This window comes from Staurois parvus, unplaced genomic scaffold, assembly GCF_062004578.1.
Source record: "Staurois parvus isolate SC_StPar_1 unplaced genomic scaffold, SC_StPar_1.0 ptg000081l, whole genome shotgun sequence".
In the NCBI taxonomy this organism is placed as follows: Eukaryota; Metazoa; Chordata; class Amphibia; order Anura; family Ranidae; genus Staurois; species Staurois parvus.
Window position 1 is genome coordinate 3,749,239 of NW_028317877.1, and position 14,854 is coordinate 3,764,092.

At 44.8% G+C, this 14,854-nt stretch overlaps 1 protein-coding gene across 2 annotated transcripts in view; it reads right to left on the minus strand.

Moving 5' to 3' along the window:
* TMEM181 (transmembrane protein 181) overlaps nucleotides 1-14,096 on the minus strand; it is a 97,233-nt gene extending 83,137 nt beyond the window's left edge. The window contains exon 1 of one of the 2 annotated variants that reach the window (XM_089669722.1): nucleotides 13,712-14,096. In XM_089669722.1, the coding sequence (XP_089525848.1) occupies nucleotides 13,712-13,842 (131 nt within the window). In that variant the 5' untranslated portion in view covers nucleotides 13,843-14,096. Of the gene's footprint in view, nucleotides 1-6,729; nucleotides 6,876-13,711 lie in introns of those variants that run through there. The other variant, XM_089669723.1, reaches the window with a different exon arrangement.
* Nucleotides 14,097-14,854: the final 758 nt, after the last annotated feature.

Sequence of the window (14,854 nt, forward strand, 5' to 3'; positions counted from 1 at the left end):
TTTTAAAAAGGGCTGCGCTCCAATTTCTTGAAATTCGTTTGTGCAGGCAAACCAGTGAGGCTTCAGAGATCCATTCTTTCCGTAAGCGGAGGGGAAAGGGGTTGGGGTGCGGTATGGAATTGCCCGACCCTGAAGCCGCCCACTTGGCAAGGGTGATTGATTGGTGTGTGATGCATGGTAAAAAGTTGTGGGTTCACCTAGAACAAGGATACGAACCTCTTAAGAGATCGTACAGGATGCCAAAAGGTGCTTCATCACATGTTCCCCCAACATATCTGTTGGCAGTGCCTGAATTCTGAGGAGTATTTACTCCATGTTTTTTGGGAATGCCCTAAACTAAGGGATTTCTGCACCATGGTGGAGCAGATGATAAAAATTATAAAAAAAGGGAGCATCTCTTGGAGGAAATCCCGTGGCTTTTCTGCTACATGATACACCACTTTCAAACAAACAATACAGAAATTGACTATTGAAACAATTCCTTTATGCAGCAAAAGCCTGCATTCCAGCTCTATAGAAAGGCATAGTGCCTCACAATAAAATGCACTGGCTTGCTCAAATGAATGAGATCCGAGAGATGGAAAACTTAACTATGATGCTAAGGGAGCAAGAAGAAAAGTACTGGAAAATTTGGACCCCCTACTTCTTTTATACAGAAAAAAACTATACTAGCGTCCCAACCATAGGCTAGAGGGAGATCTTGTGACAATCTGCTCCATTCTTGGAGGTCCAAGACTTTTCGGGATGCTGGGCCAGGAGGATGAGTGGGTTTCACCATCTGTCAAACATACACAGATACCTTTTCAGAGGAGCAGCATTGTGTGCTGCACTTGTGGGATGGTAAAACCCTGCAGTTGATTAGCTGTTTTACAGCCTCCAATCCCTACCCCCTTTAGCTGCTGAAGCAGCAGCCAAAGGTTTACACATGCCGCAGCAGGCATTAAACCCGCTGTTGCTTTTGGTGGGTGCTACTGCCTGCCTGTCGCGACCCATTCAAGTAAATGGGGCCACTTTCCAATCGCCCCGCAACTGTATGCTTCTGTGGGGTTGAAGGGGTTAAAGCAGGAGGTAAGAAAGCGACATTCAGGAGTTTTGGTGTGCTTTCAGAAAGTCTTTAACTAAAAACAAGTTAAAGACACGCACACAATCAACATGTAGTCATGAAGGTACCTTTTAATCAGCATTTAAACCATCACATATTCTACGCATGTGAAAAACCATCTACCAAATGAACAGCTGCCTTGGAACATCATAGCATTCACCCAGCACTCCAAGAAATAACAGAACCCAACTGCAATATTCTTGCACTATCAAAACCTCCACTTTTATTATCACACAACACACAAGAGGATATATCTTATAGTCATCACAATCTGCATAACACACACCAATAAGAATGTGAGCATTACAGCATGAAACAGACACCTCATTTGACAGCCTCACAGCATAGAATTAATACATTACCAAAGCTATGTTAGAAGCTAGAAGGAACAGATCCCATCGGAACCACACTGCCCAGGGGGACACAGGGAAGCTGTAGGCGCGACCAGTCGATGAGCCCATACAGCCTTGGCAAAAATCCCAGCGTCAGAGCATCCTCTGGCCACTAAAGGGGGCTTCCTATTGGGCTCGCCCGGACCTCCGCCTTTTAAACCAATTTTCTGGAAGCTGCCCAATAGTGGGCGGGCGCCACACCCACCACAGGAGGAGCTAGCAGAAGGGTTCCGCGAGGATAACAGAGTTACGTTCAACCACCATATTCGTTATCTGAAAAGTCACACTTTTGCTTCTTATCTACCCCAAAACATCTTCTCATCTACTTCAGATGTAAGGATTTCTAACTTCTCAAGCAAGTAGACATCTTTAAACAGGTTTTTATCTCCTAATGTGAGGTTACTAGATGTCATAAACATGTTCAATTTTCATAAACAAGTTTTTATCTTGCCCTCAGCAGAATATCTCGTGACTCTGTTCCTTTGGCCTAGAGAAATGACACATCAGTCACCTCTCATGCCCCTGGCACTTGGACAACAATGCTTTATTGTAAAAATTACCCAAGAAACAAAGGGTCCAAGGCCAACACATTTCATAGGCATTACACTGTAGAACTCAATTGAACAACAAACTGAAATATATTAGGTGGAGGGAACTAAAAATAAAAAAACTAAAATAATATGGTTGTATAAGTGTGCACAACCTTAAACTAATACTTTGTTGAAGCACCTTTTGATTTTATTCCAGCACTCAAGTCTTTTTGGGTATGAGTCTATGAGCATGGCACATCTTGACTTGGCAATATTTGCCCACTCTTCCCTCCAAATCTGTCAGATTGCGAGGGCATCTCTTGTGCACAGCCCTCTTCAGACCACCTCACAGATTTTCGATCGGATTCAGGTCTGGGCTCTGGCTGGGCCATTCCAAAACTTTAATCTTCTTCTGGTGAAGCCATTCTTGTTGATTTGGATGCATGCTTTGGGTCATTGCCATATTGAAATATAGCAGAAAGCTGAAGGTTTTGTGCCAATATTGACTGATGTTTGGAACTGTTCATAAATCTCTCTACCTTGGCTAAGGCCCCAGTTCCAACTGAAGAAAAACAGCCCTAAAGCATGATGCTGCCACCACCATGCTTCACTGTGGGTATGGTGTTCTTTTGGTGATGTGCAGTATTGTTTTTGCGCCAAACATACCTTTTGGAATTATGGACAAAAAGTTCAACCTTGGTTTCATCAGACTATAACACATTTTCCCCACATGCTTTTGCAAAATTTAGCCAGGCTTGGATGTTTTTCTTCGTACGAAAAGGCTTCCGCCTTGGCACGCTACACCATTGCCCAGACATATGAAGAATACGAGAGATTCTTGTCACACGTACCAAACAGCCAGTACTTGCCAGATATTCCTGCAGCTCCTCTAATGTTGCTGTAGGCCTCTTGGCAGCCTCCCAGACCAGTTTTCTTCTCTTATTTTCATCAATTTTGAAGGGACGTTCAGTTCTTGGTCATACTTTCTCCACTTGATGATGACTGTCTTCACTGTGTTCCATGGTATATCTAATGCCTTGGAAATTCTTTTGTACCCTTCTCCTGACTGATACCTTTTAACAATGAGATCCCTCCAATGCTTTGGAAAATGTCTGCGGACTATGGCTTTTGCTGTAGGATGCGACTAAGAAAATGCCAGGAAAGGCTTACTAGAACAGCTGAACTTTATTTGGGGTTAATCAGAGGCACTTTAAATGATGGCAGGTGTGTACTGACTCCTATTTAACATGATTTTGAATGTGATTGCTTAATTCTGAACACAGCTACATCCCCAGTTATAAGAGGGTGTGCACACTCATGCAACCACATTATTTTAGTTTTTTATGTTTACTTCGCATATGCACATGGGTGCAGAGATCCCTACACCATATAAAAAAGGCCATATTTCTCTGTCTGGAAGTCATAGGTGTTGTGTACAAATCAATGACAGGATGCGGTTATACACTGAGAAATGCACACCTAAGTGTACACAGGTTTGGATGTGCACCCCTGAATACAGACAGTCGGTGTCTAGGAGCATACATCTATACCTGTACCCATGGCTAAGTGCCACTGGCATCAGTGCTAATCAGTACTAATAATATACACTGACACTGTAATAATGACACTGGCTGGGAAGGGGTTAACATCTAGGGGCAATCAAAGGGTTAACTGTGTGCCAAACGATGCTTGGTGTGTTTACTATGTGCTGATTTTACTAAGGGATGTGCTTTTTTATTCCTTGCTCTGCAGGGAAACAAAAACAGACTCATCCCCTATGTCGGGACAGAGCTCTGTGATGTCTACAATGCTGACATTCGCTTTGCCAATCGGCAGGTCCTAGCCATGAATCATGGGCCAGGACCTGAAGATCGGCTTGTGCCTGTTGGCATGCGCCCTCTACTTGGAAGAGCTGGATCACGTATCAGATAACATCCTCGTGATGCAGTCGGCAAGCAGTTAAAGCGGAATTAAACCCATCAATTGAAGGGCTCATTCACACCATGGTGCAAAAACGTCAGAATCAGATTGCACAGGTATTTACACCCATGCGATCCAATTCTGCACATCGTACTGCGTTTTGCGAACTGATTTTGGGGTGCCGTTAACTTAAAGTTCACACCCGCAGTGGTTCGTATGAACAGGGTAAGATTATGATGCGGTGCAGAATGCGCACAGAAACCGGTGCAAATTCCATACCGCATCAGTGTGAACTCAGGCTTAAGTGTGCATGGTACCTGATGTCACTGCAAGTGAAATCTGTGTACCAGTTTCCAGCAGTTTTTCTGCACGTATGGTATGAACAAGGCCTAACAGTTTAAAAAAAACAGTTACATTCCCAGCATGCCAGGAATGCTGTCACTTTCGCCTGTTCTCTCAACCAAATTGTCAAACTACCAAATGCCTGGTGTCAGAACACTGGTGTCCTTTTATGAAAATCCTACGGATCGTTATTGATCTCAAATCATTAGTGGTTTAGGAGACAGATGATCAGCGGAGAACATGTTCTCCACTGATCATCTCAGCACACAGACTGCCAGTGTATGAAGGAGCGATGTCAGCCCTTCACTGGCGATCTGTGTTCTCCCTCCAGATTCTCCAGCCCAGAGATGGAGAATCAGGGGAATCGCAAACGAAGCAGCGATAATTTACCACTGCTTAGTTAACAGTGTTTGACTTATCTTTAGACTCAGTTCACACTAGCTTTGTTAACAGGTGCTTTGGAAGCATTTTTAATGCTTCTCAAACGCCTATGAAAATTCTGCACATGGCAGCACACAGTGCTGTTCACACTGAAGTGTTAGCATTGCTGCAAAACTGACGCCTTGGGGTTTATTTACTAAAGCTGGAGAGTCCAAAATCAGACTCCCTTCTGCATAGAAACCAATCAGCTTCCATTGCCAAAGCTTCATTGAACAAGCTGAGGTTAGAATCTGATTGGTTTCTATGCAGAAGGGAGTCTGATTTTGGACTCTCCAGCTTTAGTAAATAAACCCCCATGTGTCTAGTCAGGAGCAGTTGAAGCCTCACAATCAAGTCTATGGTGCCACTCCGCAAATGCCTGGCAGGCGTTTGCGGTGCAGTTGCAGAGCGTTAATACCATTTAACTTCATTATAGGCGTTTGTGGTGCGGTTTTATTGCTTGGCAAACGCCTATCAACCGCCTCAAAACCGCGCATAGGGCATTTGAGGAGCATTAAAAACGCTTCCCAAACGTCTGTCTAAAGCCTGTCAAACGCTATAGGGGCGTTTGGCAAGAGTTAGAAATAAAGTCAAGTGTGAACGAGCCCTCACTGTAATCTCGCGAGATTATAGCAACAGCAGCCATTTTCTAGCGCTCAAAGCGTTTGTAGATAGCTTCTCTGCTCATTCGGAGAAGAGATCTACACCTCCATTTACCACTGCATAAAAGGACACCTAAATCACACCATGGCAGTTGCAGATCAAACAGCTAAGATGACAGCTTCCTTGTCTAAAAACAAGATAGCAAAGTGAAGCAAAAAAGAAAGCGCATCAACCTTGCGCGTTACCTCAGTAAACCATCATTTTATTAAATTCAGAATGATACAAACAACGAAGTAAATCAAGCATGTAAGTCCTCAAAGTAACTTTAGAAATGTGAAGCCTGTGCGAGTCACATCATAGGGGTAGACATTCAGAGTACAGCTGACGCGTTTCGAAGGGCTCTGATGAAGGAGGGATGCCCTTCGAAACGCGTCAGTCATACTATGAGCGTCTACCCCTACGATGTGACTCGCACAGGCTTCACATTTCTAAAGTTCCTTTGAGGACGTACATGCTTGATTTACCTAATTGTTTGTATCATACTGAATTTAATAAAATTATGGTTTACGGAGGTAATGCGCAAGGTTGGTGCGCTTTTTTGTTTCACTTTGCAGTACTGGTCGGGCTTCCCCAGCCTTGTTTAGAGCTGCACAACCGTATATGCATTGACGGTCAAATTTTACAAGTTCTGGTTCCATCCATCCACCCTTATTCTGGGTCATAGAGCGCAGGAGAGGTCGTTTCTGGTTCTAAAAACAAGATAGGTTCAGTTCCGCTTTAAATATCAATCTGTTCTACGCCGCACTTGTCACATACCTGATGAAGGGGTCCTGGGTGGCCCTGAAACATGCGCTGCTCTTTTTTTTGCTGTAATCGACAAATCAAGTGTTGGATCCTTGCTGTGCTGGTGACATCTCCGCTGCTTCTTCTCCGACGGTGCCCCACACTTCATGTGATCGCGTTTCGCCGCAATGCACATCAGAAAGTGTTGTTGGGGTGCCATGCTGAAAGAATGTCCAACATCACACCAGATCACCTAACAAGCATTACTGCAAACAGATGGAGTGAATACTAGTGTACTAGTTGTAGAAACACACGATGTCTATTGCTGGCACAATCTGACAATGAATGGGTCACCTACAGACACAATCTCAGCCTGCATTGACAATGGAGTGCAGCATCTACCTGACTAGAAGGATTGCTCCCCAGACACGTACAAAGTCTGATTCGATGAGCCCCAACAATGCTGCAATAGCACCCTGCGCAAGACAAGAGGTCAGAAATCTGTTACTGCAGCACACAAGGTGTCACACACCCTCCAGTCACTGTACGACCGGCTCCAGAACACACGAAGGAGCGCCCTATTCACATACAGCACACAGGTATCGGTTCCGGAAGCTCCCGGCCCCCCGACACTTACGGCTCCATGACGACTCCACTGCTCCCCACTATTCCGGCTGACTTCCTTCGGCTGCCAACTCACTGAGGAGCCCAGCCGCTTACACACATGTTGAGGAAACGCCCTCTTCCGTGTACGTCACACCACGCCCCCTTCTCTCAGCTACACTCACACATTCCAGGGCTGTGAAGGGCTACATCCGGTGACTAGGTCGCCATTTTTAATACTGGCAGGAAAAAAACTACGTTGTCGAGCTACTACTGCAATGGTAGTCATGAAACCCACAATGATTTTAACGCCTACAGAAGGGATGCTGATGATTCCATCATTCCAGGGATATATGTACACTGTTAAAACGTAATGCATGCCATGCTCTACTCCAGGGGTCTCCAAGCTTTTTAAGCAAAGGGCCAGCTTTCTGTCCTTCAGGATTTAGGGGGGCCTGTCTGTGGCCAGTGTGAGTAGAAAATGTCTCAGCATCAGTGGGAGTAAACAATGCCCCGGAGTTGGTTTTAGCAGAAGGAATAGTGTCCTATTGTTGGTATCAATGGGAGGCATAGTGCCCCATCTGCGGTGTCAGCGGGGGGAGCAGTGCCCCATCTGCGGTGTCAGCGGGGGGAGTAGTGCCCCATCTACGGTGTCAGCGGGGGGAGTAGTGCCCCCTCTACGATGTCAGCGGGGGGAGTAGTGCCCCATGTACCGTGTCAGTGGGGGGAGTAGTGCCCCATGTACCGTGTCAGCGGGGGGAGTAGTGCCCCATCTACCGTGTCAGCAGGGGGAAGCAGTGCCCCATCTACCGTGTCAGCGGGGGAAGTAGTGCCCCATCTACAGTGTCAGTGGGGGGAGTAGTGCCCCATCTACGGTGTCAGTGGGGGGAGTAGTGCCCCATCATTGGTCTTAGCAGGAAGAATAGTGCCCCATTGATGGTGTCAGTGGGAGGAATGGTTCCTCATCATTGATGTCAATTTGAGGAAAAGTGTGCCAAGGGCCGGATCGAGTCAAGCAAAGCGTTGCATCTGGCCCCGGGTTGCAGTTTGGAGACCACTGCTCTACACTTACAGCAGCATTTAAACTGAGCCGCCATAGAGATTCTGTTCTCTATGTTGCGCTGCAATTGCATGCACATGTTAACGTCCACTGTGGTAAGACACATGTCAAATGAACCAAATTAGGTTCATGTGCTGTTTTTGCATACCCCCAACTGTCCCTGATTTCGAGGAACTGTCCCTGATTTCGAGGAACTGTCCCTGATTTGGAACAAACTCCCTCTGCCCCTCATTCCTCCTCATTTGTTCCTCATTTTGGTCTGAGCTATATAGTTGTATATAAAATGCACGATTTAGCTTTCAAAAAGTGTTTCCCAGTGCTAAACCTTTCATTCAGTTTTTACATTGTTGCATTTGTAATCTTCAAAAGTCAATATAAAGGAATAGTTGTGGTTAAAAAAATGCACTTGTTTTTTTTTTTGTACAATTCTCCTGGCAGGGGGTGTGTCATATGCCTACATACCTTTATTAGGAGGTGTCCCTCATTCCCATCTAAGAAAGTTGGGAGGTATGTTTTTGCAATGCATGGCAGTGCGTTATGGTCCACTGCAATGCATACCTTTTGGTAAGATATGTTGGGTTAAATAAATCAGGATCCATTGCTTGGGCCTACACACTGTCACAAGAAGACAAGGAAAAAGTCATTATCCTGTATGAGAGGGTTAGTTTGCCTTTACTAGTCTATGCAGATAAGGGGGGAGGGGGGCTGTAGATAAAAACAAACAGCTTTGACTAATGTTGAATAATACCCTTGCTATAGGTGTAGGCTATTTATGTACCTCCTGAAGACTGACAGGAATACTCCCAGGACGTTACTAAAGCCTAGGCCTAGTCGTTACTGCGCGCCTCCACCGTCACAGGAGTGAGCTCTGAAATGCTGAGCTCAGAGCTACTATATCAGAGAAGAAGAGCATGTGAGGTGGCTGAGATCAGAGAAAGAGCTCACTCCTATGATGAAGAGATGAGCAGTAATGACAAGGCCTCACTTAGCAACATCCTAGCAATGCACTATAAAATCCAGTGCTTAAAACTATGTCCAAAATACAATTCCTCAGTCACAGAAGACGCTCCATGTTGGGATTTGCTCAGTTCTCCTTATGCTCTCACCAGATGATGAAGCTGATCAGGCCTTTCAGTCTGTATATATACACTATATTGCCAAAAGTATTGGGACTCCCCTCCAAACTCATTGGATTCAGGTGTTCCAATCACCTCCATGGCCACAGGTGTATAAAATCAAGCACCTAGGCATGCAGACTGCTTCTACAAACATTTGTGAAAGAATGGGATGCTCTCAGGAGCTCAGTGAATTCAAACGTGGTACAGTGATAGGTTGCCACCTGTGCAATAAGCCCATCAGTGAAATTTCCTTGCTACTAAATATTCCACAGTCAGCTGTTAGTGGTATTATAACAAAGGGGAAGCAACTGGGAACAACAGCAACTCAGCCACGAAGTGGTAGGCCACGTAAAATGACAGAGCGGGGTCAGCGTATGCTGAAGCGTACAGTGCGCAGAGGTTGCCAACTGTCTGCAGAGTCAATAGCTAAAGACGTCCAAACATTATGTGGCCCTTAGATTAGCACAACAGTGCATAGAGAGCTTTGTGGAATGGGTTTCCATAGCCGAAGAGCTGCATCCAAGCCTTACATCACCAAGTGCAATGCATAGCGTTGGATGCAGTGGTGTAAAGTACACCGCCACTGGACTCTAGAGCAGTGGAGACGTGTTCTCTGAAGTGATAAATCACGCTTCTCTGTCTGGCAATCTGATGGATGTGTCTGGGTTTGCCAGGAGAACGGTACTTGCCTGATTGCATTGTGCCAAGTGTAAAGCTCGGTGGAGGGGGAATTATGGTGTGGGGTTGTTTTTCAAGGCTTGGGCTGGGCCCCTTAGTTCCAGTGAAGAGAACTCTCAAGGTGTCAGCATACCAAGATATTTTGGACAATTTCATACACCCAACTTTGTGGGATCAGTTTGGGGATGGCCCGTTCCTGTTCCAACATGACTGTGCACCAGTGCACAAAGCAAGGTCCATAAAGACATGATTGAGTGAGTTTGAGGTGGAGGAACTTGACTGGCCTGCACAAAGTCCTGACCTGACCACCAAGCCTTCTTGTCCCACGTCAGTGCCTGACCTCACAAATGCACTTCTGGAAGAATGGTTAAACATTCCCATACACACACTCCTAAACCTTGTGGACAGCCTTCCCAGAAGAGTTGAAGCTGTTATTGCTGCAAAGGGCGGGGCCAACTCAATATTGAACCCTACGAACTAAGCTTGGGATGCCATTAAAGTTTATGTGTGTGTAAAGGCAAGAGTCCTAACACTTTTCTCCTCTTCTCCCCAAATTACTTCTCTGTGTCTCTCTCACCATGTATATATTTGATTTATCAATATATTTGAAGATTCCATTCTATATGCGATTTATATATATTTTAACATGGTGAGAGAGACATAGAGAAGTCATTTGGGGAGAAGAGGAGAGAAAGACATATATATATAGACTGAAGGGCCTGATCAGCTATTGAGTGCATAAGATTGGTGCAAATCCCAATAAGGAGCATCTTCTGTGACTGTAGAATTGTATTGTGGACATAGTTTTAAGCACTGGATTTGATATTACATAGACTTGGCCTACCCAGTGGGGTAGTATTCATATAGCAGCTTGGGAAAGTTTTATTTATTTTGTTCTATTTTTAATTTATTTATTTTGTTCTTTTTCTAGTTTTTTTTTTTGGTTTTATTTTATCCATGTGGTAGGACTCCTCAGGCGCTGATTTAATACGTGATAATGTCCTAGCAATGTCCTGGGAGTATTCCAGTCACTCTTCAGGTGGTAAGTAAATGGCCTAAACCTATAGCAAGGCATTTTTTAACTTTAGCCTGAGCTGCACAGTTTGGCTTTATGTACAGACACCCCTTACCTGCACAGGTAGTTTTTGGCAGAGGTGAGTTAACCCTTTAACCCTGTATGAGATCTGATAGAGGAGTGGAGCAAGGGGGAGTGGATGTACGGTAAAGGCAAGTATCAGTAGGTGAGGGGTAGGTTTTCAAGAGACCTGTTCTGGACTCTTTTGAGAAATTAAAAAAAGGCTATTTTTTGGCAGTAAAAAAATTCCAACGTCTCTTCTACCCAAAAATAAGGTAACTTTTTGCTTATGACCTTAACAATATTATTATTTTGTGACTAGCACATAGAAAAATGCTTATACTCATCTGTCCCACTAGCCATTCTTCAAATCATCACTTACTTTCAGAGCTACAGCCTCCAGATTAATCTTCATATCCGACACTTCCATGTGTGTCAGATGCAAGTGATTTCACCCAATGTCATTACAGGACACAGCAGTGACCTAAGGGCTTGCAGATGGAAACACAACATGAATTGGGGACAGAAACTTTTCACAAACCCAGAACTGTGTTAGATGTGTAGATTTTATAGTAGACTGTAGCACTGCAACAGATGAAAAACACAGGAGGAATGGTTGGTGGGATGGGTGAGCGTAAACAATCTTCTATTGCAGGATGTATTTTCTTTTCATTTTCTTTTTTTTTTAAACAAAAGCGATGTTTTCCTCTAAGTCTAGATAAGTACTCCCCAAACTGCAGCCCTGTACGTGCATATATTTGGCTCTTGGGGCACTCTTCCTCTTATTGACACCATAAATGAGGTAATATTGTGCCCCTCCAACACAAATAATCAGGCATTATTCCTTCAATTAACCACAATAATGGGGCACAATTCCTCGAACTGAAACCAGTGATGGGGCACTATTCCTCCCCATGACACCAATGATGGGGCACAATTAATCCCACTGACACCAATGATGGGGCACTATTACTCCCTCTAAATCCGATGATGGAGTACTATTCCTCCCATGAACACCAACAATGGGGCATTATTAATCTCAGTAAAACTGATGATGGGGCATTATTGCTCCATCTTACCACTAACTGAGGAATTTCTTACTCCTACTGACCTCAAAGCATCACATTTTCCCACTGGTCACAGTCTGGCCCACATAAAGTCTTATGACACTGAACTGATGCTTTGTTTTTGTGGCCTGGCCTTTGCCTTATTTATTGACTACACGTTTTCTCTTTTCCTCGAACAGTACATACTTTCATCTTTTACCAGGAATATTATAGATTTTGTCTGTACCAATAATAGTTGATTAGATTGTAGAAATTGAGGAGGACTGGATGCTAGAGGAGGGGACTGATTTGTGGTTGTTATATTTTTGCCTATAATTTTGTTTAAAGTGTTACTAAACCCACAACAGTAAAATCAGCCTGTACATGCAGTAAAGCATGCTTGTTATACTCATTATGGAACCTTAGGGGTTTATCCACTGCATTGTGTAAAAAGGCTGTTTGATCCTGTCTTCTGTGATCCTCCCTTTCTTTTGCTGTCCCCAATCCATCTGCCTGTCAGGGCAGGAGCGGTGGAATGGACGGGCAGGCCTAATGGTAGGGTCACGCACTGACTGACGACAACCACCACCCACAGACCGGAGTCCCTCAGGGCGCGGAGTCTAAGCCCCAGGCTGCCTTTCACCAGGGCCCCTGATGGTGGGGATGGACTTGACGCAGCCAGGGACCAGGTCGCGGCCCCCGAGTAACCCCAGCTGCGGTAATGGCCGCCGCCAGTGGCGTATAGCTGGTGGGAACCAGATGGGAAACGATAGCGTAGTCGGACAGGCCGGGTCGATAACAGCGGGACAGACAAGACGGTAGGCAAGAATACACAGGTCACGAGCCGGGTTCAGCAACGGGAGGTCAGATAAAGGGATAAGGCAGAGAATAGTCTTAGTCAAAGCCGAGTCGGTTTCCAGGAGAACAACAAGAGTAGGACCAGAGCTTGCTGCAACACAATCATACAGGACACAAATGCAAAGAGCAAGTGCAGACAACAGGCTTAAATGTGATCAACCACACCCCTCTGGAGGAGGGAACGCAGAGGCCTGAAAGCATAAAAGCCTCCCACCATGCTTTGCAGAAACCTAAGATGGATGCCAGCACATGGAGCAGCACCAACTCTGAGGAAAGGTAGGACCTTGACACTGCCATAGTTAGAGCAGCAGTGGCAAGTCTGCACATGCTCTGTTTGGTGTATATTGCTAGAGGGTTTTTTTGGGAGGGTGCATGTGATCGGCACAGGGCCAATCAGCACTGTCCAAACAGAGGGTCAGGGGTTATGCAGCCTCATAGGGCAGTCAGGGGAGAATGAAAAGTCCTCCTACAAGATCAACCAGTGCTCAGGTGGACACGGAAGGAAGTCACAAGACTGCTATATACTGCTGCTGAGAAAAGGTATTTAGCAGTTTATATTTACTATAATAATTGCATTTCCATGTTTTGTGTCCTGTGGAAGACCAACTATAGCGAATGCAGGGTCCTGGGTTTAGTAACACTTTAAGGCACGGGTGTCAAACTGGTGGCCCTCCAGCTGTTGCCAAACTACAAGTCCCATGAGGCATTGCAAGACTGACAGTTACAAGCATGACCCCCAAAGGCAGAGGTATGATGGAATTTGTAGTTTTGCAACAGATGGAGGGCCGCCAGTTTGACACCCTTGCTTTAAGGGGTGAATAGACTGACTTAGCAGTTTGTGGAAATTCCCATTCTCTGTAGTTACAATACATTAGTATGGTATAGTGCTTTGAACCCTTGCTAAAAAGTAGGTTGCTGAGACAACCTGTAGGCAGTTTAGCATAACAGACTGACAGACGTAGACTACAGAGGCATTTTTACGGGAGAGAAGATGTCAGTCTATGCCCGATTTCCCAAGATATATTTATTTTGCCCGCTATACAGTACCTATTGATATCATACAACCTATATTTTAAAGCATCAGTGCAATCTTCACATTGGTGATGAGTCAGTTTATTGCAGTAATATCCTAAAGAGACAGCAGTGACAGGTGAATTGTAGCAGGAGCCATATTACAGTACCTGTAGTAGCGATCATCTCTGTATGGTGTCAAGTCTTCTTTCAGTTCCTTGTATGCATCACTGACCTTTTTGCAGAAGTCTTTGAATTCATTACATAGGGCACTTTCAAATGCTGCATAATCTGGATCCATCCTGCTATATTTCACCAGCCATACATCAGGTGAAGTGGAAGAACCGGGAATCACTGATAGGATAGGGGGTTGTCTACAATTCCCATTTATTTGCTTTCAATGTCCTTTGACTTCTATGTCATCTGATTCTTCTTTCTGTTTGCTTTTGTTTTTCGCTTCCTGAACGCCTTATTGAATTAAAGCAAGCCAGCTGCTTCGTCTCTATGCAGAAGCAAGTGATGCTGCTAAGGGGGAGTGTAGTGCTGTGTGCAAGGAGACCACCCACAGGATGCATCATAGAGATAGTGCTGCCATCTATGCAGGTTTCCATAGGAATTACATCATGAACCACATGACAGCAGAGCTGGATGCTGGAGCTAAAAGAACTGATGAGAAATCCTCCACCAGACTTGTGTATTTATTTAACCTCATCCTATCCAGATGGCTTTGTTTTATTTGCAAGATTTAAACCCCTAAGCCTTCCGTTTTAATGTCAAGCAGTTAGGTGCATTAAAGCTGAACTCCGGGACAAGCAAATATTGTCTAAATACAAGAGTCCTGTGTATTCATCCTTGCATCTTAGAGCTCGTTCACACTTGACTTTATTTCTAACCAGGGGCAGACTGACCTTTTGGAAACTTGGGCACTGCCCGAGGGTTCGGGGTCAGTAGGGGGCCCCATGAGATGCCCCTAGTACCTTTTTCATAGGCTTTTTTGAGTTTGGGCAAGGACACAGGGGCCTCATGATTCCCTATTGCCCGGGGGCCCCATGAGTTGTCAGTCTGCCCCTGTTTCTAACTCTTGCCAAACGCCCCTATAGCATTTGACAGGCGTTAGACAGACATTTAAAAAACAAACTGTAGTGAGCGCTCTAATATAACTGAAGCAGCTAGAACACCTAAGGCAACCACAATGCCTATGGAATATAAGTATAAAGATAAATAAAATGGTGCAGCGCTTGTAAATAGATCCAATGCCGAAAACAGCAAGAAAGCAGCAAGAAAAACAACAACCTGAAAGTCAATCAAGTATC